General features: G+C 37.6%; 3 protein-coding genes and 1 pseudogene across 9 annotated transcripts; 3 read left to right on the top strand and 1 right to left on the bottom strand.

The window, feature by feature from the left end:
* The first annotated feature begins 4,613 nt into the window (after nucleotides 1-4,613).
* On the top strand, nucleotides 4,614-8,759 carry LOC125186345 (E3 ubiquitin-protein ligase RGLG2-like). 3 transcript variants are annotated; one of them, XM_048082696.1, is made up of 11 exons: nucleotides 4,614-4,748; nucleotides 5,862-6,098; nucleotides 6,447-6,531; nucleotides 6,602-6,742; nucleotides 6,830-7,041; nucleotides 7,167-7,246; nucleotides 7,364-7,469; nucleotides 7,568-7,695; nucleotides 7,790-7,973; nucleotides 8,311-8,367; nucleotides 8,461-8,759. In XM_048082696.1, the coding sequence occupies exons 2-11, from the start codon at nucleotides 5,874-5,876 to the stop codon at nucleotides 8,539-8,541; spliced, it is 1,299 nt and encodes a 432-aa protein (XP_047938653.1). In that variant the 5' UTR covers nucleotides 4,614-4,748; nucleotides 5,862-5,873; the 3' UTR covers nucleotides 8,542-8,759. The 3 variants fall into 3 exon arrangements, with proteins under 3 accessions (XP_047938653.1, XP_047938652.1, XP_047938654.1); XM_048082695.1 differs by lacking the exon at nucleotides 4,614-4,748 and adding an exon at nucleotides 4,870-5,003; XM_048082697.1 differs by lacking the exon at nucleotides 4,614-4,748 and adding an exon at nucleotides 5,051-5,175.
* Nucleotides 8,760-9,968: 1,209 nt separating this feature from the next.
* On the top strand, nucleotides 9,969-12,807 carry LOC125190893 (annotated as a pseudogene).
* Nucleotides 12,808-12,844: 37 nt separating this feature from the next.
* On the bottom strand, nucleotides 12,845-16,415 carry LOC125190892 (probable galactinol--sucrose galactosyltransferase 2). Its single transcript, XM_048088310.1, has 12 exons — nucleotides 16,288-16,415; nucleotides 15,911-16,139; nucleotides 15,573-15,835; nucleotides 15,403-15,493; nucleotides 15,273-15,321; nucleotides 15,093-15,184; nucleotides 14,894-15,001; nucleotides 14,699-14,818; nucleotides 14,068-14,620; nucleotides 13,909-13,976; nucleotides 13,389-13,827; nucleotides 12,845-13,288 (listed from the first exon to the last, which is right to left on the bottom strand). The coding sequence occupies exons 2-12, from the start codon at nucleotides 16,087-16,089 to the stop codon at nucleotides 13,022-13,024; spliced, it is 2,229 nt and encodes a 742-aa protein (XP_047944267.1). The 5' UTR covers nucleotides 16,090-16,139; nucleotides 16,288-16,415; the 3' UTR covers nucleotides 12,845-13,021.
* Nucleotides 16,416-20,212: 3,797 nt separating this feature from the next.
* LOC125188580 (phosphomethylpyrimidine synthase, chloroplastic) lies at nucleotides 20,213-24,545 on the top strand. 5 transcript variants are annotated; one of them, XR_007170758.1, is made up of 7 exons: nucleotides 20,316-20,354; nucleotides 21,015-21,333; nucleotides 21,425-21,552; nucleotides 21,730-22,556; nucleotides 22,675-23,357; nucleotides 23,835-23,947; nucleotides 24,126-24,545. XR_007170758.1 is itself a non-coding variant. In XM_048085517.1 (6 exons), the coding sequence occupies exons 2-5, from the start codon at nucleotides 21,026-21,028 to the stop codon at nucleotides 23,353-23,355; spliced, it is 1,944 nt and encodes a 647-aa protein (XP_047941474.1). In that variant the 5' UTR covers nucleotides 20,213-20,262; nucleotides 21,015-21,025; the 3' UTR covers nucleotides 23,356-23,357; nucleotides 23,820-24,051. The 5 variants fall into 5 exon arrangements, 3 of the variants coding, with proteins under 3 accessions (XP_047941474.1, XP_047941473.1, XP_047941472.1); XR_007170757.1 differs by having other exon boundaries at nucleotides 23,820-23,947; XM_048085517.1 differs by lacking the exons at nucleotides 20,316-20,354; nucleotides 24,126-24,545 and adding an exon at nucleotides 20,213-20,262 and having other exon boundaries at nucleotides 23,820-24,051.
* The last annotated feature ends 27 nt before the right edge of the window (nucleotides 24,546-24,572 follow it).

Here is a 24,572-nt window from a genome sequence, read left to right as displayed (position 1 = left end):
AGCATTTGATAAAGAATTTTATACTGAGATCAATTTTTATAGGGATCATTTACCTATATTCCCCGCACCTAACTCTAATTGCCTAGCGTATTTTTCTAATAGCATAAGCCGTCAAGGTAGAAAGGGTTAGTGCGCTAGCGGCAGCTGTATATGACATGGAATATACAAATGTAATTAGTTAGTATTTGTAGCTCCGTTAAAATTGGTACCATTTACTAAGTAGTGTATCTATGTTTTTATTAGCCTACATATATATAGGTACTTTTAATGAAATTCATGTGTCATTATTATTTTTTTTAGCGGACCTAGCATAATATCGAATTAAATCTCCGCATTTGTATTGAACCTAATAACTAATAAGCACATAGCCGTAACTTAAATCTCAATAGCGCTTGAAAATATGAATATTAAATAATTAGTTGCCCCTATTCTTACGGACACACACTATATATGAATTAATTAATCAATTGACCTAGTATACAGACATTACATTACAGACTCTACAAAAAGGGGATTAAAGATCAAGCCGATCAGTGACAAAAAAGTAGTAGTAAAAAGCCAAAAATCAAAATGGAAATTAGCATTGAGAAAATAAAGCCATCTTCACCAACACCCGATCACCTTCAAATTTACTACTCCCTCCGTCCCACTTAAGATGACACGTTTTCCTTTTTAGTTTGTCTCAATCACTTTTTCTCACTCTTAATAAAATATTCATCTTTCTTTATCTCTCTACTTTAATACTTACACCCACCTTCTCTCTCTTCAATTAAACACTTTAACCAATAACTCCTAAAATCTCATGCTGGCTAAGCAATGTGTCATCTTAGCCGGAACGGAGGAAGTACAACATTTCCCAGCTAGATCAGATGAATCCTTGTGTCTACATCCCCTTAGTTTTATAATTTGCAGCAATAACAGCAAAAACAACAACAACGATGACATAATACAACATCTAAAGGAATCACTTTCTCAAACTCTGGTAACCTTCTATCTATCCCTTTGCCGGAGTTATCAGAGATGCCCTCTCTGCCGATTGCAGTGATCAAGGCCTTCCATTCTGCGTCGCCAAGATGAAATCCCTAATGAAAGATTTTCTTCGAAACCCTAATTTTGAATTCATCAACAAGTTCTTCCCTCGTGAGTGCGACATGGAGAAACAGCCAAGTACCGGTGACAACATTACATTACAAATAGTTTATTTTTATTTTTAATAATTTTTATCGATCTAATGAAGTGAGCCTTATTTTCCACTAATAATATCTCAACAGTACAAATAGTTCAATTTTCTATTTTGTTCTTCTCGACTCGTGCCGGAGCACAATAGCCGCTAGCTGATGGGTCTGGGCTTGATGAGGACGTGACTGGGCTGCTTTTTGATGTGGCTAGTGCTGTAGACGACGTGGACAGGCTTGGGTTCCAACTCCTTACCGAACTACTCCCTCCGTCCCGCCTAAGATGACACGTTTTCCTTTTTAGAGCATCCCCATCCGTGCTCTTAGCTAAGAGCACGGAGGTGGGCCCAGACCCACTTTTACTCCTTGTCCTTAGCTAAGAGCACAACACCCACATCCGTGCTCTTAGCTAAGGACAAGTTCAAGGGTCCCACTATTCTATTATTCAATTTAAATACTCCAATTATTAAAAATATTTCTACATTATAAAAATACATTAAAAAATAAAAATTACATAATTAAAATCCTAAAAAATAAAAATTACATAATTAAAATACTAAAAAATAAAAATACATAATTAAAATCCTAGAAAATAAAAAATATATAATTAAAATCCTACAAATTAAAAATTACACACGTGGAAGACTAGTCCTCTATCCCCAATTGCCTCTTGAGACCTCGGATCATTTGCTCATGTGTTGCAAGTTGATCCGGAGTCATCCGAGATGTATCGTTCATATAGAGTTGACTCAAGATGGCCCACAACGTGTTGTTCGGGGGTGGAGGAGGCACAAAGGGAGTGGGGCCGGCGGGGGCGGGGGCCGGGGTGGGGGCGGATGGAGTCGAGACGCGACGGCGGGGGCGATTGGCCGCCGCCTTCATCCTTCCTTGCGGGCGGGAACTGCTCGGGCCAGGCGTCGGGGCTACCCAAGTTAGCTCCGGCAAGCTGGGTAGCCATATCATCGGAGACGCCGTCGGATAGGGCAACCGACCTGGACCGTTTCTTTGGAGGAGGAGGAGGAGGAGGATGCTTATGCCGCCCCTATACTTCGGATGTTGGCGCCCCTCCCGCCAACAATCGAGGTACTTGAACGGTTTGAACTCCTCCCGTTGGTATGCCGCCAAGGCGGCAGTGACGATGTCGAGCTCGTTCGTGCCGCTCCCCGCCGACCGCTCTTCCTGGAAGTAAATCCCCTGGAACTTCCTGATTGCCTCGTTGCATCTGTAGATGCAATTGCGAACCATACTATCATTGCGATAGATGGTTCCCGCCGGCCGGGTTTCATTGTAGAGGCGAGTGATGCGCCACCAATACGTATCCCCGGTTTGGTTCGTGCCGACGTCCGGATCTTCGGAGACTGCCAAGTAGGCTTTGAACATCGCCATCATCTCACCCGGAGTGTACGGGGTGCGGGTGCCACGAACAGGAGGAGTAGGAACAGAAGTAGGAGTAGGAGTAGAGCTGTTGCTCCCTCCCGATCCGGGTTCGGGTGCCCACCCGAACCTGGGGGCGTTTAGGTTGTGCAACGGGTAAGGACGGTAGCCACCCGGAGCTTGCGAACCTTGGGTTTGAGGAGGGGCCGTAAATTGGGTTTCCGGACTATATCCGGCTCGAGTCGAACCAATCGTGGTTCCAACCGCGATTGCCGGAAGGGTGATTGCCGGAGTCGGACATTGTGTAGTGTGGTGAGAATTTAGATGAGATGAGTATGAGGAAAAAAGATGAGAATGTAGATGATGATAGAATAGATAATAGATGAGAATGTGATTTTTTTTTGTGTTGGAGTTGGGGTATTTATAGATGAAAATGTGAATTTTGGGGAAAAAAAATTAAAAAATAAATTAAAAGTGGGTAGAAAACGGATATATTTTTTTGGGAAGTGGGAAAATAATTTTTTTTTATTTAAAAACATTTTTTAAAATAAATTTTGAATTTTAAAAATAAAAAATAAAAAAAAAAAACGAAATTGCCAACGGCTATGCCGTTGGCCAATAAGAAGCTGCCACGTAATTGTGTCACCGGCGAGACGTGCTCTTAGCTAAGAGCAGTGCCGTGCAGCCGCTGGCACGACGGGCGACTCTCCAGCGGACGGACAGACGAAGCTTTGTCCACAGCAGCATCGGACGGACGGACGCGTTTTTTTCCCTTTACCGGCTAGCAGGATGCTCTCTTAGTTTGTCCAACTAAGATGACACATTTTCTTTTTTGGTAACTTTCTTTCTCCAATTAATACACCCAACCACTTTTTCTCACTCATATTAAAATATTCATCTTTCTTTATCTCTCTACTTTAATACTTACACCCACCTTCTCTCTCTCCAATTAAACACTTTAACCAATAACTCCTAAAACCCCGTGCCGGCTAAACAATGTGTCATCTTAGCCGGGACGGAGGGAGTAATAGAAAGGGTCGTTGATAATCAATTAAAAAGTTGAACTTAAGTAGAAAATTTGTTGGCCAAAAAAATACTCCATTTAGTATTTAAAGTTCAGATTCTAATAAGTTTCGCAATTATATACTCCTACTATATACAATTTGGGATAACATCACTGTTTAACTTTGGAAAAGCGAAGATGGGCCCAACAGTTAGGTAGGAATTTCTAATTAAGAATAGAAATTTCGCAAAAGATAATTGGTGTGACAATTAGTTTTAACTAGTTAATTATAATTATTCAATAAAAATTATTCAGAAATTCAAATAAAAGTAACAATCACTACAAAAAAGCTAGTAATTTATATAATTAAGTGACTGTCATTAATAAACAGTTTCTTGTAACGGGTCGGGTTGGGCTTATCCTAATCCATAAAGATATGGAAAGAGACTGAAATTAATTAATAAAAGTACTATCGTCCAAAATTAAAATAAATAAAGCTTATACTAATCCAAAAAGATATGGAAAGAGAAATAGAATCAATTATATACGTATCATTAAAAAAACATGATGAAAATGATAAATGTATTAATCATAATAGTTCGACCGCGACATATTGAAAATGACCTACTTTTGAAATCTTCTTTGTTGAGTTGGATTAGAAATAAGTATCTTTACTGAACAAGTTTGTGGTACTTACTAATTAGTCTACAAAAAGAGTTAGTATTACTATTTTATAAAATCATGTATAAGAGCATTTAAACTGATAAATATCTCTAAGACGAATTCAAAAATGTCTTATCATGCAAAACTAGTTAATTTGTTGAATTAATCTTCAATATAATAAATAAAATTTTGACTGCAACATTTCAGTAAAAGAAATTAAATAATTATTGGTCAAAATACTCAACTAAAACTAGCAAAATATGAGAAATCTTAAACATGACAAATAGTTTAATTAGGAAAGAATATTTAATTATTAATTAATACAGTATAATAGAAGCAATTACAAATATTTATGGAATTTGATTAAGGCTCAGTCCCAGTTCTAATCCTACTTTGAATGGAATCTGTTACCCAGTCCCAACAAATATAATCTGGGGGCGAAAATATGATTCACAATCAATACACACAATCTATGTTCTACACTAAGCAATCAGAGAGAAATTCCACAAACAAGAGAAGATTCTGCAAAAAAGGTTGATTCAATCGATTAATATTTTCATCCTTGTGTGCAGTATTTATCATTCAATCATACAAACTGTAAATTGGGATTATTTTATTCAATTAAGCAAAATGTCGATTAAATATCACATGTGACTTTATACGACAAAAAAACTTTCACAATCCAAACAACTGTTGCTCTCTCTCTTCAAAAATGGAAAGAGTTTTAGAGTGTTGTATTTGTATCCAATCTTCTCAGATACAGCCAATGCTGAAAATGCAGTAAAGAGGTGAGGAAGATCTCTAATAGAATGGAACGCATATAAAAGTTCATAGCTTTTCTTTCTTTTTGATTTTTTTTCTGTCAATTCTGAATCTTATGCTAATTAATCCAGATGGTTTGTTTTTTGTGTAATATATTTGGGAAATTCTTGTTTCAATTTGTATCCCTTTTCATGTTTGGTGAGTTTTCCTTGTTTATCTTAATTTGAAAAGCTGTATGACAATAATTTCTGATATGTTTGTTTATATGTTCAATTAATAGCTTTAAAAACTCAATCTTGGAGTAAGCTTTTTTAGGTATGCAAGTTAGTTCAATTTTATGAATTATTGGTTGCTTTCCAATCAATTGGCTTTTTTGTGTGGGGATTGATTCCTTCTAATTTTACTGGAATCATGTGTGTGTTTATATGCTGGTAAATTTGGGATTTGTAAAGATTTAGGCTGGATTACTACTGAATTTTGTTTACCTTTTATTTACAGTATATGAGTGAAGACTTTTTGTAGTCATAACTTGATAATGATTTTGAGGAGAGTGTCTTATTTGTATCGGTTCTCTAACTCTCTTATGTTTAGAGTTGATTTTTTAATTATCTGATCTATGTGAAATTGACTCCATCTGAATCTCTCACATATAGATAAATTCATTTTATAGAGCTAGACGATTGAGCCGAGTGTAGTTGCATCGTTGCCTTGTTGGATGAAAGTGTGAAAATGAAACTTACACAGAGACACTCTCCGAGTATCTAACATGTCTACGTAAATGCCTAATGTTAGTTTGATCAGGGAATTATGATACATGCTTGTGTTGTATTGGTGGTTTTCTGTTCGAGTCCATTTTTGTTAAATGAAAGAGTATCTGTTTTTAGGTTCAAGAGCTCATGGGTGCCAAGAATTCGAAAAGGTCAATCTCAGGTCGGTACTCATCTTATGGATCCAGCTCGAGTTCATGGAGCCAAAATGCCTATCCACAGTCTTCGTATCCTCAGCCAAGTCGCAGCTATGCTCCTCCAACTCCAAGCTACAGTAATCCACCCCCAGAATCGAAGAGAAGGTTGGAGAGGAAGTACTCGAGGATAGATGACAATTACAGTAACATAGATCAGGTACAACTATTCTTGCACATATCTGAGTGTTGAGTTAAGAGTTGCCTGAAATAAGGAAGAAGAAAGGGAAAGACTTTTTACACATATGGCTATATTGAATTACTTACGACGAACCCTGAATTTACATATTGTCTTGATATGTCTAACACACTTTGTAACCTGTCAATATTGTCCTGTTGCGTGTAATGTACCAAAGTTTAGGAAACTTATGCATGTCAAAGCTTCAGTAATTTGGATATATTTACTATTTTGTAAATAATTTTGTTCCGTTGGTTTATGTGCTTTCTGAATGGTACCTAGAAGTAATTTTTAGAATGACTATGCTCAATGAACTCTCGGTTGCTGTAGGTCACCGATGCCCTTGCACGTGCTGGTCTGGAATCATCAAATTTAATCGTTGGTATTGATTTCACAAAGAGCAATGAGTGGACTGGTAATTCTCCCTGGAAACTAATGCTTCCGAAGTAAATTAGTTGGTTTAGTGCAATTTCTTTTGGTCTCAGGTGCCAGGTCATTTCATAGGAGAAGTTTGCACGACATTGGTGATGAGCAAAATCCCTACGAACAAGCCATATCAATCATCGGACGAACACTATCCAAATTTGACGAAGACAATTTGATCCCTTGCTTCGGATTTGGAGATGGTATATCCTCGAGAGTCTGATTGATTTAAACACTCTCACCATTAAAATCGGTCCTGATCTTATTATTATCATTAAAATATTTGACAGCTTCAACACATGACCAAGAAGTCTTCAGCTTTTTTCCCAACGGGAGATTTTGTGAGGGCTTTGAGGAAGTCATGTCTCGATATAGAGAACTAGTTCCCCAATTGCGACTTGCAGGACCGACATCATTTGCTCCTGTCATCGAAATGGCTATCACGATTGTGGAACAAAGCGGTGGTCAGTACCATGTTTTAGTCATCATAGCTGATGGGCAGGTAAATATTCTGCATAAAAAAATATATTACTGTGCCCTCGTTGATGTCCATGAGAAGTGGTAGAAATTGATAGTTTCCCCATAAAAGTTTCGATCGTTGTTTATGATGCTATTTCATGATAATAGGTCACAAGAAGCGTTGATACTGATCGTGGCTACTTAAGTCCCCAAGAGAAGAAAACGGTTGATGCAATCGTCAAAGCGAGGTACTTTTACTAGCACTACATAGTTATGGTATAGTGTTCTAAACGACGTATAGAAATCAATAAAGATTTGAACTCTAAATTCTTCAGTTTTTTCCTGCTCTATTATTTATTCTACAGTGAGTACCCATTGTCAATAATATTAGTGGGAGTCGGAGACGGCCCTTGGGATATGATGAGGGAATTTGACGACAATATTCCTGCTCGTGCCTTCGACAATTTTCAGGTGGATTATGCAACTCTTCCTTGATGGCAATTTTTTAAGAAGAAAATAGTGTTGAAGTTGAAATCTAATACTTACTTTTTTCTGTACTGTACATGTAGTTTGTAAACTTCACAGAAATTATGTCGAAAAACATGAATCCTTCTCGGAAAGAGGCCGAGTTTGCACTTTCAGCTTTGATGGAAATACCTTCTCAATACAAGGCAACTCTGGAGCTTAATCTTCTTGGGTTTGTCCTCGTCCTTAAGAGTTCTGTTTAGATAATTTTCGATTCCTTTGTCGGATTTCATTGCAATCTCTTACCATAATCAAAACATGGCCAGTGCTTCAAGAGGAAGAGGTATAGATCGGGTTCCTCTCCCTCCTCCTCTGTACAGCGCAGCTTCTTTTTCCACGCCAAAACCTTCCCGGTCCAATAGTTTTCAGCCTAGCGCGCCTTCTTCTAGTGGGCGGGTTCCAGTTGTTAGAACCAGCCAATCCGGAAGCCTATCTTCTTCTGAAAGCAATGTAAGAAATCTATATTGGTAATTGCACTTAAATACACGAACTTTTACCTGATTCGCACATGAACTAAAAATTATGCCTCCTCATACACGAATTAATGTTATCGTGGCTAGTTGAAATGCCTTAGATATCCAACTGCGTTCTAACATTGTTTAGGGCAATTTGCAACCGTGTGGAAATTCAGAAATATTGAAAGTTCGTGTATTTAGAGGCAAATGTTTTAGTTCATGTGCAAAATCAGAATTTGGCGAAAAATTCATGTATTCAGCTGTAATCACCTCTGTTCTTCTTGAGTAGATTGTTTGAATAGGATGTAAACTTCCATTCTTCATATTTGCAGCTTTGTCCAATTTGCATCACTGACACAAAGAACATGGCATTCGGTTGCGGACACCAGGTACAACGCTGCTCGTTTTTTTCGCTACTTTATGCGAAATGAGATATCATCCTTGATTAATTCTATTGTGCATGTTTCTGTGGTGTTGGACAGACATGCTGTGAATGCGGTCAAGGCCTCTCGTTGTGCCCGATTTGTCGGGTGACGATTCAGACGAGGATAAAGCTCTACTAGACGATCGCTCGCTAGCAGAAATATGCAATGGATAGACAGTGTGAAACTGAAACCTATAGCTTATTACAGATTAGATATATAAAAATGATTTCTTCAGTATTAATTTTTGTGTATATGCATTTCCTCATTCTATTGTTATTTTTTCATGCAAAAGAATCGTGCTTTGTCTCCTTTGGAGTAATTCTATGATGATGAAATAACACTTTTCTCTTTTATTCTCTCTTTATCTTCTAATTTAACTAAGTATATTTTTTTTTCTTAATTCATGTGTCTAAAAGAGTTAATTAAATCGTTGTTACAGATAAATGTGGCAATATTTATTTATTTTTTTTTAAATTGAATAAAAGGAACAATTCTTATACGTATTCTGAATAAAAGTTTTATTCACCAAAGGTGTGGTCTGATTACCATTTCCGTTTGTTCAAAATAACAATACAAAAAATCCAATTAACTTTACTTTTTGCGGAATCAAAACTCCACTAACCAATTGTCAACCACCAATACCCAATGATAACATATAAATTTATACTCTATAGTTTTTATTGAATATGGATCAAGTACTTTTTAAGTTTTTTTCAATCCTTTGGGAAAGAAACAAAGTTTTGAAATTCATACCAACTCAGATAAGGATGGAGAAAAGAAAAGGGAGAAAAATAAACTGAAAAATAATGCTAACAATTAATTGCACACATTTGCTTCTTTTTTTTTACAGTCACGTAAATACATGAAATTACATTAATACAGATGTGCTTTTTACATGAAATTTTTGAGATGTAAATAAATAATCAATTTTGATTAGCACTTAGTCAAACCACCTCTTTTGAATTTGAAGGGGTAACTACTCGTACTCCCTCCGTTCCAGATAATTCGATCCAGTATTCCATTTCAGATCGTCCCACATAATTTGTCACACTTCACTTTTACCATTTTTGGTAGTGGACCCCACATTCCACTAACTCATTTCTACTCACATTTTATTACAAAACTAATTATTTAAAAGTAGGACCCACATCCCACCAACTTTTTCAACTCACTTTCCATTAGATTTCTTAAAACTCGTGCCGGGTCAAAGTGTCCCGAATTATCTGGGACGGAGGGAGTATTTGCTAAAATTGATTTTGCATTATTTGGGAAATTATCATTTATTTCATTATCAGTTAAGAACATATGAAAGATAAAGGGTTTAGGATAAAAGAGAATGAGTAGAAAACATATTAGCTTTGGGATTATTTGGGACTTTTTCATTTATTACATTTTTCACAAGTTGAAATCCCAAAGCCAAAAGTCCATTTCGCCAACCAAGAATCATTAATAGCATCATACAAAAAAATTCAGCTAGAATTTGATTCTGCTTCAGTTTACGTATTCACATATATACATATATAGACAGATACATCTCTACATAATACATACATTCAAGTCCATCCATGGAGAGCATGAATTTGATTTCAGTGAGAGCAACGGCAGGGCTCTCTTTCCAGCGATCACTCAATGCCATCCCCCAAAATTCTGCATTTTTCAGGCAGCCCCACATGAAGCATCAGTCATTTTCGGGGCAAATGCCTTTTCCCGCCATTAAATCTCAACAGGTAAGCAGACTTGCTCAGCATTTTAGTTTGCGTGGTGTGGGCTGTTATTTGATTTTTGTTGGTTTTGATGTTTTTCTACTGTTTGATTTGTCCCAAGATGGACTCTTTTTTATGGGATTTGAAGAATTAGTCTGTTCTAGTTCTAACTTAGATTAATCCCTTTTGCTTTTCTTAAAAATTCAATGCTGTTGAGCTTTAATTTTATGAGTTTGATGTTTGAAGCTTCTTAATAAGTTATAGTATTGTTTGAGCAGTTGAGCTAGATATTGGATTGGAGAAATCCTAGTACAATCATAAAAAGTAAACACTGCCTAAGTTGATCTGTGTTCTCATTGCTAGATTGAGAAACAGAGAAATGGAAATGGTTGAAACTTTTTAGGATTACTATATTTGGATTGGATATGAGAGTGATTGTAGTTTTGTTGGTTTGATCGAGTGTTCATGTCTTTTGTATGTAGTTCGAAGTGAAAGATGGCTCGACAGCTGCATCAGAAACTCAAACTAGCATGCCTGAAGTAGATGCTCTTAAAGCCAAGGAGTGGGAAGTTGGGATGTACCAAGAAGAAGTTGCTGCGGGTCAAGGTATTAAGATTAGGAGGCGGCCAGCAACTGGACCGCCGCCACATTATGTTGGTCCTTTTGAGTTTCACCTGCAGAATGAAGGCAATACTCCCCGTAATATTCTTGAAGCAATCATATGGAGTAAGGACGTTGAAGTCACTCAGGTGTTTTTCTGATATTTGCTAATTAGCTTGTGTATGGGATTCTTTTTGTTGATTGTGAGTTTAATAAATGTGTTGTTGGATTTGAATGGTAGAGGAAAGAGAAGAATTCGTACGAGGTGCTGAAGACACTGCTTGATAAAGCTCCACCAGCTAGAGATTTCATTGGAGCTCTGGAAAAGGCGAACTCGCGGACTGGTTTTCCTGGCTTAATTGCTGAAGTGAAGAAGGCTTCTCCGAGCAGAGGAGTTCTGAGAGAGAATTTTGATCCTGTAAGTTTAGATTTAGTATCGGTCGTGTCTTATGCTACTGCCTTTTATCCATACCCCGTTTGACATTGTGAAATGGCGTAACAAATTGTAACGGTTTATGCTTTGTTTGCTTCTCATTTATTTATTTCCCATATGAAAGAATTGAACCCCTTTCTCTATTTAAGTGAAATATAGAAAAATGGCGAACGTGTGAATCTTGTGGATATCTTTTTACAGGTTCAGATTGCTAAAGCTTATGAAAAAGGTGGAGCAGCTTGCCTTAGTGTTCTGACCGACGAGAAGTACTTCCAAGTATGAGTTTATATGTTTTACTTTTTCTTAACTTTGATACACCTTACATGGTTGGCTAATCTTTTTTTTATTTTTTGTTCTTTTTCTGACAAATAAGGGAAGCTTTGAGAATTTAGAGGCCATTAGAAATTCCGGAGTGCAGGTTTGTTATTCTTCTATCGGTATCTCCATATGTGTAGTTCAATGCTTCTTTTTCATAGCATGTTAACTGACTTGTGCAAACTCGAACCCAGTGCCCTCTCTTGTGTAAAGAATTTGTGGTAGATGCGTGGCAGATCTACTATGCTCGGATAAGGTGCAGATGCAGTTCTGTTGATTGCCGCAGTCTTGCCTGACCTGGATATCAAGTACATGGTTAAGATTTGCAAACTGTTTGGGATGACAGCATTAGTTGAGGTTCGGAGTTTTCACTTTTCTGCCACAAATTTCTACAAAATGCTTTACGATGCACGAACTATGATTTGATATCTATTCAGTGATTTGATATTTTCTTTCATCTCAATGCTCATTCTCTCACCCAGTCGATCTCCCATCTTCTAGGTGCATGATGAGAGAGAATTCGATCGTGTCATAGAGATTGAGGGGATCCAACTTATCGGCATAAATAATCGTGACCTAGGTATTTACATCTCTTTCCACTAGCAACAACAAAACTGTGCAAAGATACATCTTACCTCCACCCTTCACACACACAGAGTACATAAATATTGAGACCGTTCATTGTTTGCACCTTCAGAAACATTTGAGCTCGACATTGCCAATACGAAAAAGCTTCTTGAAGGTGAGCGTGGACAAAAGATACATGAGAAAGGAATCATGGTAAGAAGACCCTTAACTAGCTTAAAATCCTTCTATTCTCCTTATTTTATGTTATTCATGTTGATATCATTGAATCCTTTCTTCATGAATTTCTCAGGTTGTTGGAGAGTCTGTATAAATTATATTTAACCATATAATGGTCTCTTCTGTGTCTTTGTGGGCACTACATATTGTTCTTGAGCGCAAAATTGTTGCTCGGCTCAATTTCAGCTCTACTAACTACTGCACACTGTGCATCTTATGGTTAGGTGCTGGTGGGTGAGTCGCTTGTTAAGCAGGAAGATCCTAGTGCTGGAATAGCTCAGCTTTTTGGTAAAGACATATCTTTGTGATGTTCATCGACCTCCACAATTTCTGCAGCTCGTTGAGCATGGTGACGACTCTTAGCAGCATTGTCTGCTTACTAAGTTTGAAAGTCTAGTAAACGATGCAACAGTTAGTGGCAAATTTGATGCACAACAGCTCTGTAGTTGAAAGGAACAAATTTTATACTTTTCAATAAGAGATTTGTCTTTTCTTGACATTTTGTTTGACTTTATTCAACAAAAACAAAATACATATTTTGTTTCATAATATGCCTTTTCATAATTTTGTGAATGGGGTAAGCATATAATAAAAATTTCCTCTTTCATGATTAACTTGACTTCTAGCTTTACATAAAAAGTATATGAAATAAACAACAGAAACATAAACATCATATATTTTCCCTCTGTTGTACTGATCTTCATGATGAAAATTTATGAACAATTTTACCCTACAATTTTGCTCTGGGAAAATCTGCAATAATTCAATATACAATCTCAATCTCTTTAAAGCTGCTGTCACTTTGAAGATTTACTGTGAGCAGTCCACTCTCTGAACTGTATGTGAAGTCCTCATCTTTCTTCTCCACCTTGCAGAAACGCGGTTTCTTACTCGAATATGCTCCAAACAATCCCCTGCCTCTTGCCTTGATTGTTACAGTTTCACCAAATGTACAATCCTCCACTGCTCCACCGGAGTTGTACATCTCGATCAGGCCAATAGGTGCGAATTCAATGTCCTCATTAAGCATCTGTTGATCACATCACATAAAAGTAGTCCATGTTAGTCATCAAGCATAACAAGAACATGAAAAAATCAAGAGTTATGTTCTTTTTTTCAACTGTGCTTACTTTTATTGGAGAAATGGTGAATATTTCACACTCTAACACGCCTAGTGACACTCCAACGCCTCTGTTTTTAGGCACTCTTGAAAGGGTCCCTGCGTTGAAGGCGTATACAGCGCATTCCTCAGTCCAGGTTTCTCCTGCAATGTCTTCTAGATATTCCACATCAAGGGGGCTAAAACGGCCTGAGATGGGGCCGGTGTTTTGAGTGGATTCAGGTGTTTCTTTCATCGGCCAAGTTCCAGCTCCTTGGCAGTTGAAAACTCCAACCACTCCGGTTATCTTGTTCAAGTTCCATATCTTGAGCAAGCTCTTGCCGTCCATGACTGGATCAACAAACAGGCAGTCACGTGTAGGCCTTCCAGCATATCTAGCCCTCAAGATTGACCCATCGTGCAGCACGAGCTTCTTGAGGATCGTGAAGTCGTGTTTTCCTGGCTTGTCACTACAAGAGTGAAGTCGAGTTGAGTTGATCACAGTAATGGAAACGATGATTTTTGAAGGATTCGGGGCTAAATGTTTTTACCTCACATAGACTGGACAGCCTCCTATTGCTCTTGCTGCACCATGGAACTCTGCAGTGTTGTGATTGCTCTGCAGCATTGATGGAATATTTTAGCATCAGATCACATTAAACGTTAATGAATCTAACGAAGAAAGAAGCGTGTAAGACGAGGCTACTCACATGGAACATGTCCCAATCTGGTACCACAACTTCACCTAGCAGAAGGCTGTTGAAGGACACAGAAGCAATGTGCAGCGTCTGGAACGTGGGCTCATTAGGCATGAAATCCTCGGAGGCCCTAGCAGTCGCGCTCTTCTTTGAGCTGAAAATCGAGTCTGAGTTGTGACACATGCAGCAGATCAAGTTGTTGTCAATGAAGTTCTTCTCAATTGACTCATCAAGAGCTTCATGATACTGTTTGGTGATGGAAACTCTGCCACCGTGCCCGGCTCCTAGAGTCTCGATCAAGTTCTGCACATCGACCTTGACACCATCCACGCCGCTGCTGGAAAGATAGCTGTGCATATCGTTGTAGAAATCGAAGACCTTTTCAGGATCAACCACTCCAACTCCATACTTCTCTAGGCTGTCCATGGCTATGTCTGTGATGTTCCCGACATTCCCAGGTGACTGCACCGGATATTGCAGCTTCGGGTTGTACTTCTTGAGCGCCTCTGACGCAGGCTGCACGCCACCCCAGTAGCCGGCTAGAGCATGCCACATGTAGACATACCTGCAACGTAAGTAAAAAAAAATTAGGCCTTTTATGATAATCAGACAGAAAATTAAGGCCTTTTTTCAAAAATCTTACTTCAAGCCATAGTTTTCCTTGATTTGATGGATCAACTCTTTGAGATTTGTGGATGAACCATCTGATTCTGAGATCTTGAACTTGCTGTTTTCCTTGATGTCTGTTAATCTAGTAGCAAATCTGTAGCCAAAAACATAAAAATGATGAGTATAAACATCAATTCATTGAAAAAGATCATTTGATGCAATGACTTACTGTGTTCCTTCAATGATAGGCTCTCCTTCCTTCTTGAATTCGTTCTCCGTTTCTTGCCACCCGTCGTCTATGATCAGATACTTGGGAGAGATGCCACCCTCTTTGAAGCTGTATAATTCAAGAACTTCATTCAAATCAGGAAAAAAAACAAATTTGATCATTGTTTATTTCTTAAAAAAAAAGTTTTTTTTTGCCATACCTTTTTAGACCCTCTTTGATTCCATTTGGAGTAACATCTGTGTAGAAAGCATCCCAAGTGCACCATCCAAACCAGTCTATGTGAGCAGCAGACTGTTTCAAAGCAATAATGCATTCAATTTTCAAGAAAATTTCACACATTAAGTGTGTGTTTTGGGGATCATGCTTCAACTATTGTCACCTTTTTGCTTTCCAGGTGACTAAATGTGCCCTTGAGCTTTGCCAATATCCTACAGAAGCAAAAAAAACTTCAAGAATCAAAATCTGATTACTAAAGTTGAATCTGATTTTAACAATGTAACAAAACATACTTGATTGATTCCTTGAGAAGCTCAAAAGGGTTGTCCCCCGAATTGACAAAAACACCCTCCAATGCTTGAGAAGTTTGCACGTTGGGATCACCTGAACACGAACACAAGCACAAACACGGGATCAGTTTCGATGGAATACCAACGAAAAGAGTAAACAAGACTGTACCTACCACTTTCACTGCAGAAGTGGAGCTCGTTCGACTTAGTCCCTTGCAGCGTTGTCCTGAACGCTCCATCCAACACAGGCAACACGAGCACGTAGAACTTGTTCCCACTCGTGTCACTCTCCTCGTCTAGCAACTCTAAAGCAGACTCCTCCTCAGCTTCCAACAGAAGCATCTGAGTCTCCATGGGAATCTCACTAGCTGATCTCCCAACACGCGGTATCATCCACCAGATCTTCGCGATGAAAAGGCACATGAATCTGTAGTTCCTGCCAAGTTTTGTGCAAAAACATGTTAGAACTGAAAATAACAGAAATAACAGAAAGTGTGACTTTTGCACTTACTCAAGAGTTCCAAGATTGAAGACATGGCGTGAGCTCGGGCTGGTCGAGGTGGCTCCAACGAAGGCTGACCCCGAGCTCGATGGAGTGATGACAACGTTGTTTGGAACTCCGGTTAAGACAACCTTGCCACGAACCATGAGGCAGCCATTCTTGATCACTGGCACAGCTGTGATAGTCATTTTTTCTTCTGTTTCACTGCAGTTTTCGGACTCGTTTTTCGGACTTTAAACTGCAAGAATTGAGCCAAAACTAGACATGAACTCATGAAGCATGAAGCAAGAACAAGAAAAGTGGCAAAAAACAAGAGGCTTTTTACTTAAGTCTATATTTTAAAGAAAAGCAAACTAGAAAAAGTGAGAGATGATCAAGATTCTTACCCAATGTAACAATGTAGATGATCAAGATTCTTAAAGAAAATGAGAAAATAAAGAGAAGGATATGAATCAAAGGTGAGGAAATGTGATTCAAAAATTGGGTTTAAATAGGTGAAGTGAACAGAAGGGAGACAGCAACAGTGCATCAGCCCACAATAAGTGTCTGATTAGTGAGATTTAAGATTGCTCAGAAATTGGTAGTTGAGATAATTATTTCATTAATTAAGATGAATACAAGTAATATTGACAAGGAGATGAGTCAGCAACGAGCATTCGTGGACATTAATGATATGTAAAACTGTCCACTGTTATTGGAGGCAAGACAACCTGACCACAGCTTAGAAAAGCCATAGTAGCAAAACTAGTGGCGGACGCAGGAAAAAACATCGGAGGCCACTATTTCTTGTATTTTCACTTGGTCAATAATTAATACTCCCACTATTTCGATTATTAATGAAGATGTCACACTTATAAGATACTAGTTGATTGTATTAATGAAGAGAGAAAAATAATCGAATATTAATAAAGAGAGATAAAAGTTAGATGAATGTATTAATAATAATTCACTTTTTTTCTTTAAAGGAAACAAACCAAAAATGAAAGTGATAGTGAGACACCTAATCGTACGAACAATCACAATAATAATAGGATATAAATTTCCATATGTATATTTGCCTATAAATTGCTAAACATTTGCTTAATTCAGGTTTTGCATACCAAATTTCGAATGTGCATGTAATTGATTAACCTATTGATTTATTCTGATTTTCCAACCAATCAGATTTCGGCATGGATATGGCTTGATAACTTACTTAGTAACACTATCTTGCATCTACCAAAACAACGCAGCGAAACAGGTTTTGTACTTTTTTTTATTTCTCGTAGTTTTCCTTTCATCCCATTATGTACTAATATAAAAAAGCCTAACTTAACAAATGAAAATGAGTTCAGTTAGCATACGACGACGTTCGACTGCCTAAAATGCCTAAAATGTGATGTCGTTTTGGTTATGGATTATCAATATGAAGTTAATTGTCAAGCTATGTGAGGGTGAGAATCTTGATTTTTTGCAAATATAGAACAAATCGATAGTTTAATTACAAAATCATAATGAATTAATAGTTCAATAATTTATAGAAATAGTTTAAACTGATATGCAAAATCAAAATTTAATGAAAATTTAATAATATTTACTAGGGGTGTGCATTCGGGTTTCGGTTCGGTTTTTCTCCCAAACCGAACCGAACCCGAAAAACTGAATTTAGGCTAAATTTGAAACCGAACCGAACCGAAAAAACGAAAAACCGAAAACCGAACTTAAAAAACCGAACCAAACAGAAAAAACTGAAATTTCAAAATAAAACCGTAAAACCGAAAAAAAATATTATATTTTAATATATGTTATTTATTTTATTAATAGAATATAAATATATATAATATAAAATTAATATAATATATATAATATTTATTATATAAAAATATATTAGAAGAATATATATTATATATATGATATAATATACTAAATTAATAGGATAAAAATATATAATAATATATTTAAAATATAATTCGGTTTTTCGGTTTTTCGGGGTTTTTTTTCGCCCAAACCGAACCGAACCGAAAAACCGAACTGAATTTCAAAATTTCGGTGTGGTTCGGTTCGGATATTTGGTTTTCGGTTATTTTGCTCACCCCTAATATTTACAAAAAAAAAATTACTCTTTTAACGCACTAAATTAAATAGACCCAATATATACACTCTGAAATCTGAATCCATCCATTGCCGTAGAAAAAAAATTTGATATGAATAATTCACTGTAGATCCAATCAAGTAAAACAATGAATCTTAATTGTGACACTAAAAGATTTATTTGTTTCTATCTATGATTGGTCATGTGGCATCATGGCCATTCTTGTTCATTGCAATTATTAAAGTGACATATAACCTTAGATCTAATTAAAGAAGTAATTGAAAATTAATAATAGTGGTGTGTGATATTTTCAAATATTAATTTAAATTCGTTGTATTGAGAATCATCAAAATGATTGGCCATATGGGAGCATGGCCGTCTTCATCAACCTGGTGAAGTGTTACCTTTTCATTTTGTTTGTTTATTGGCATTATTGCTCATTATTAATTTATTTTCTGCAATAAATTAATTTATGTGGTCAGGAACATGACTTGAGTAATAAGAGTATTTGACGAGCCACCAATTTTAGAGTAGGGTTGGCCGAAGAGTAATAAATGGTTCTCCTGCATAGGCGTGGAAAATATTAATGCAATTAAAATTAAAACAATTGATAAATTTTGAATTTATAACTTAAAATTTTGAATTTACGGGGAGAGTATGAATTAATTTGTTTTGATAATTTAAAATTAGAGAATAAGTAATTATTACTCTTTAATTTCATCGAATTTTGATCTTACAAACTAATGTAAACCTGATCTGACAATTAGTTAACTTCTAATTTCACTTGATTTAGCTGAAGACATCGGGTTCGAGTCTCATTTTGCACTTATATTTTAGTTGTGTGCAATTTAGAACGACGATATTTTGGTGAACAATTCGATTTTTCAACTGCCAAACAAAAAAAGAATGCATTAACTTTGATAATATTAATATAAACACAAATTAATATATACCATGCAAAACACATTGAAATTAAAGTATTTTCTTGCCCAACTTTGACTCCGCCACGTTTGAATATAAAAAAAAAATGTTTTCCAAGTTGCTGATTTTTGAGTCCACAAGTCAGGTTTGACCTTAATTAAATTCATTTCTGCCCAGAGACAATTAATTCCAACAAAAAGTGCTAATTAAACTTTATCAAAATTTTGATTTATTTGACACTTGTGGTTTGATGAGCACATACATCAGATTCCAACAAAGCATGGGTTTATTTATACAGTACATATTTTCAGATTTTAGTGGGCTGGCAACATTAGGCACTGGTCTTGTAAGAAAAATCGGTTAATTGGGCCTATCAATGTTGAGCCTATTGATTAATATTAAGAACCTTTTATTTGATGGACATGTAGTAGTGGGCCGAAAATTTATACTCGTTTATTATAGAAGTTCAATTCATCTCGACATTGACGGACACATAGGCATGAGGGAGGGCTTAAGCCCTTCGCAAATTATTTTGTAATTTTATTATTATTTAATGTGAATTAATATGCAAAAGTTTCTATCAAAATGATAAAGTATAAGAAAATTATTGTCTCCTACAATGACAATTTTCTGCGTTCGCTCCTGCATCTCGAACCAAGTGTGAGAGAAATGAAATAAGGAACAAAAGATAAAGAAAGACAATGTTCCACTTTCCATCGGCAGCTCCTCGATGATGACACGACATCAACTATTATGTCGGCCCCCTCTTGGTCCTTATATAATTATTTATCGAACTCTAAACCAAAAATTTTATATACTGGAAACATCTTCTCAACTAAATTCGTTTAAGAACGAACATTTATTCCTTAATAAATGTAAAAATCTTGGCTTTAATTTCGCTTAAGGGTGAAAAGCTTCACCCTATCTAAATTCTTTCTCACCATAAGTTCACAATATTTATTTTTCTTAATTTCAATTTCTCTTCAATTGATGCTAATATTTTCTGCCAAATTAGGAACAATCCTGACTCTGATTTCATTTACTCACATTGCAAATATTCAAGACCAAATCAACAACATACAAAAGCATAGTTGACCACTATATATTTTAAGGGCGTGCTTTGTATCCAAGGTATGATTTCATTAAATAGGATAAGGACGATGAAAATAAATGCGGATAAGAGTGTTAGCGAAAAAAAAATCAGCTAATTTGTTTGCATTAATTCTGTCCTTATCCAACTCGAGTGTTTTGCAAAATTATTGATAATTCAGATATGAGGTGTTTAATATTACTGTCCTTTGCATTCATTTGAAATTTGAACTTTCATTTTCCTTTCACTCAGTGCAAAAAATATCTCTTCAGATTTGAGGTACAGCTTCTTCTTGTTTCTTTTCTACTTTATCTTGTTATTTCGATAGCATTTGTTCATCTTCTGCATGCTCACTGTGTCAGGCAATTCAGGTTGTGGGAGAGCCCATTTATTTTAATTCAAGAGAATTGATGTTTTTCCGCACAAGTTTTAGTTTTTTTGTGAGTAAATGTGTATGCTTTGGCTTGTATTTGAAAGAAACTCAACCATTTTGTTGTTAAAGTTCACAAATTTGATAATAATTTATTGTGTGTTGCATGTATCAATCTATAGTTTCTCTACATATAATGTTTTGGAAATGATTTGATACTTCAAATCTGCATCTTTTTTTTTCAGTGTAATTACATAATTTTGGTCAATTTTATTTGTTTATTTTGAGTGGCAGATGTCTTAATTAATTTGTTTATTGTTCTAATTTAAATTTTGCATAGAATGTTTGGATGATTATGCCTACACTTCCTTGTTTGAATAGATTCAATATATGGAATAATTTCAGTCAAACAGTTCTTGAAAACTTCTTTAGTTCATATTTTAACCTCAAGATTACATTTTGGTTCTTTTATTAATTTTGTGAAAACTAATCCCATGCTTAAAAGCATCTAATTTTTTTTCCCTGTTTTAATTGTATTTTTTGTTTTTACATTTCAAATGATGATGTTTATTGTCTTCTAAATCTAGTGTTTTTGTTCATGTATTTTTGGATTTGATGTGTTGCTAAATTGCAAATGATTCATTTCCTTTTACTGGGATAGGTATACCAAACATGGCCTCCATGCAAACTAGCTTGGCATCAGCTGTGTGCAACAACCGAAACTCCTCTGCTTTGTCGAAATACCTCAACAGCTCCTTCCTCCATGGAACTAACATGAATGGGCAGGTTGCAAGCATAAGGCGAAAGGAAGTCTCCCCTGCTTTCTTTTCAGGCCCCAAAGCTACATTAACTTTTGATTCCTCTACTACCAACCAAGAAAAAGTTAAGACACGGAAGCACACAGTTGATCCGAATGCTCCTGACTTTCTCCCGCTTCCAGCCTTCGAGGATTGCTTCCCTAAAAGCACCAAAGAATACACGTGCGTAGATTTGCTATAACATTGTGCCTAATCTTGATATTGGTCATATGCATAGATGTCGTCGTGTAATACTGTTAAGTTTTTTTTTCAGGGAAGTTGTCCACGAGCAGTCCGGGACCGTGCTTCACGTCCCCTTTAGGCGCGTCCACCTTTCGGGTGGCGAACCACATTTCGACACCTATGACACCAGCGGTCCACAGAACATCAGCCCACGCGTTGGTATATCCTTACTAACATTCTGTCTTCTTGTATTTTTGGTGAATGTTGAAGTTATTCTTCTCTACATTGAGATTTCATATCATTGAGATAACTATTTAAAATTGGTAATGCCATTTTCTTTTCAATTATGTTATATTCCGATAGTTAGTTACATGTGCTTCATATGTATCTCAACAGGGCTCCCGAAGGTGAGGAAGGAGTGGATTGACAGAAGAGAAAAGGTTGGTGGGCCACGGTTTACGCAGATGTACTATGCTAAGCAGGGAATCATCACCGAGGAGATGGTGTTCTGTGCTGCTCGTGAGAGGTTAGACCCAGAATTCGTGAGATCTGAGGTTGCTCGTGGCCGTGCAATCATCCCCTCGAACAAGAAGCACCTCGAGTTGGAGCCTATGATAGTGGGGCGCAACTTCTTGGTGAAGGTGAATGCAAACATCGGCAACTCTGCTGTAGTGAGCTCAATCGAGGAAGAAGTCCACAAGCTTCAGTGGGCAACAATGTGGGGCGCTGACACTATCATGGACCTCTCAACGGGCCGCCACATCCATGAAACCCGTGAGTGGATCCTACGCAACTCTGCTGTGCCTGTCGGCACCGTGCCTATCTACCAAGCGCTGGAGAAGGTTGACGGCATCGCTGAAAATCTCACTTGGGAAGTCTTCAGAGAGACACTGATTGAGCAAGCTGAGCAGGGTGTGGATTACTTCACCATCCATGCTGGCGTCCTGCTCCGCTACATCCCATTGACAGCCAAGAGGATGACGGGCATTGTCTCTCGTGGCGGATCCATCCACGCCAAGTGGTGCCTCGCTTATCACAAGGAGAACTTTGCATATGAACACTGGGATGATATACTAGACATCTGTAACCAGTACGACATAGCCTTGTCGATTGGTGATGGATTGAGGCCTGGATCGATTTACGATGCCAATGATACTGCTCAGTTTGCTGAGCTCTTGACTCAAGGTGAATTGACACGTAGAGCTTGGGAGAAGGATGTGCAGGTAATTAGTACTACACAATTTCCTACTTTTAAGGCCATTTACCAAGTTGAGTTGTTCGACATTACTTATCTAGATTGAAGCATTATCTTTTCGTGATCATTCTGCATAACCCAATCAGGTGATGAACGAAGGGCCTGGACACATTCCGATGCACAAGATCCCGGAGAATATGCAGAAGCAATTGGAATGGTGCAATGAAGCACCTTTCTACACACTTGGCCCTTTAACAACCGATATCGCTCCCGGATACGATCACATCACATCTGCCATTGGAGCTGCCAACATCGGGGCTCTTGGAACGGCGTTACTCTGCTACGTGACCCCTAAAGAGCATCTTGGGTTGCCTAATCGCGACGATGTGAAAGCCGGAGTCATAGCGTACAAGATAGCTGCACATGCCGCTGATCTGGCAAAGCAGCATCCTCACGCTCAAGCTTGGGATGATGCACTGAGCAAGGCGAGATTCGAGTTCCGCTGGATGGATCAGTTTTCTCTGTCATTGGACCCGACCACTGCCTTGTCATTCCACGATGAAACGCTGCCGGCTGATGGTGCTAAAGTGGCACACTTCTGCTCGATGTGCGGGCCTAAGTTCTGCTCGATGAAGATAACCGAGGACGTCAGGAAATATGCAGAGGAGCACGGCTATGGAGACGCGGAGGAGGCTGTATTGCACGGCATGGAAGCCATGAGTGCGGAGTTCTTAGCTGCCAAGAAGACTGTGAGTGGAGAGCAACATGGCGAGGTTGGAGGTGAAATTTACTTACCAGTGGAGTATGTCAAATCTAAGACAGTTTGAAGGTAACTTATTTTCCTCTTCAAGAAACTAATACTTAAGTTAATTATAGTTTATAGCTTCACATTTGAGAAGAGTTTCAATTATAGCATGAACTTTGAGAAACTGTTTAGTTATAGGAAGCAACAACAACAATCGTAAGTTTGCTAGTGGCTTCTGATCGTTATATGACAAAAATTTGTTCGATTAATGCATTGGCTTTTGGTCATGTTAAGACAGATTTTGGCATATTACTCGACAATTTTGGTTGAGTACCTAGTATTATGTGAAAATATTCGTCTTGACATAACTGACAAAGTCCATACATCAACCATACGAATCTTGTTAAACTTTTCTAGAAGTTCGAGCTAAAGAAAAAACTAATATCAAAGTTTAAGCTATAAACTATAATTAACCCATATACTAGGAAAAGTGTTATGTATCCTACCATTTTAAATTGGAGTCTTTTTGACCAACATCTATTGCAGGGGCTTCTTTCACAGAAGACACAATAAACTAGGCACGATCGAGAACCGAGTCTTGGAGCTATGATGCATGGATTAGCTAAGTCAAGATTCAAGAATGATGAGGTTTGAGAAACCTCTTGATGCATTAGGTGAGTACAATAGTAGCTTGAGCTATGAAGTGTGTCGAACGCCCTTTTAAAATCTCAATCACCATGTGCTTATATGGATTGCAATAAAAACGTTTTTTTTTTTCTTTTGATGTTAAATGTCTCCTTTAGTCCATTGAATGATGTGAAAATGCACCGGGGGTGTCTGTATCGGGTCCAGTTGCAGCCGTTGAGGCTCGGGGCTTGGACCCGATCGGGCTGAGAAAGTCCCTTTGCACCTGAACAGGATAATGCCTGCGTAGGGAGTGTGCTTTTTTTGTGTTTTGTGTTTGCAGATGGAATGAAGATCGACTGCCCCGTTTCAGCCATCCTGCACCTTCATATGTATGCTTGTATGAGTCAAGCATTTCAACATGACCTGTGGTGTGTGTTTTGGTTTAGAAACTTAGACAATGGCAGATCTAGGTAGGTCAAGGGGTCGACTGACCCACTGCCAGCCCATCAGGGCCCGTAAACTCCACTAAATTTTGTTTTTGGAGCTGCCACTGATCCCGTGGTACAGCAACTCTCCCAACCCTTCAGTGTTAAGGTTCAACTTTTGTTCTTTGTCGGTGTCGTAAGGTGACAACCTTCTTTACTATGTCCAGTCCCACGAATCCTTTTTTCC

This window comes from Salvia hispanica, chromosome 5 (genome assembly GCF_023119035.1).
Source record: "Salvia hispanica cultivar TCC Black 2014 chromosome 5, UniMelb_Shisp_WGS_1.0, whole genome shotgun sequence".
In the NCBI taxonomy this organism is placed as follows: Eukaryota; Viridiplantae; Streptophyta; class Magnoliopsida; order Lamiales; family Lamiaceae; genus Salvia; species Salvia hispanica.
This window is presented reverse-complemented; position numbering and strand designations above follow the sequence as displayed.

Excerpts from the sequence above, each read along its gene's own strand:
- LOC125188580 (XM_048085516.1), top strand. The coding sequence starts at position 20,330 with ATGCTCACTGTGTCAGGCAATTCAG. Across the intron at positions 21,553-21,729 it reads GAACATCAGCCCACGCGTTG|GGCTCCCGAAGGTGAGGAAG; the intron begins GTATATCCTTAC and ends GTATCTCAACAG. Across the intron at positions 22,557-22,674 it reads CTTGGGAGAAGGATGTGCAG|GTGATGAACGAAGGGCCTGG; the intron begins GTAATTAGTACT and ends TAACCCAATCAG.
- LOC125186345 (XM_048082696.1), top strand. The coding sequence starts at position 5,874 with ATGGGTGCCAAGAATTCGAAAAGGTCAATCTCAGGTCGGTACTCATCT. Across the intron at positions 6,532-6,601 it reads AAAGAGCAATGAGTGGACTG|GTGCCAGGTCATTTCATAGG; the intron begins GTAATTCTCCCT and ends TTTTGGTCTCAG. Across the intron at positions 7,696-7,789 it reads CTGGAGCTTAATCTTCTTGG|TGCTTCAAGAGGAAGAGGTA; the intron begins GTTTGTCCTCGT and ends AAACATGGCCAG.
- LOC125190892 (XM_048088310.1), bottom strand. The coding sequence starts at position 16,089 with ATGACTATCACAGCTGTGCCAGTGATCAAGAATGGCTGCCTCATGGTT. Across the intron at positions 15,494-15,572 it reads CCACTTCTGCAGTGAAAGTG|GTGATCCCAACGTGCAAACT; the intron begins GTAGGTACAGTC and ends GTTCGTGTTCAG. Across the intron at positions 13,289-13,388 it reads TCACCATTTCTCCAATAAAA|ATGCTTAATGAGGACATTGA; the intron begins GTAAGCACAGTT and ends TGTGATCAACAG.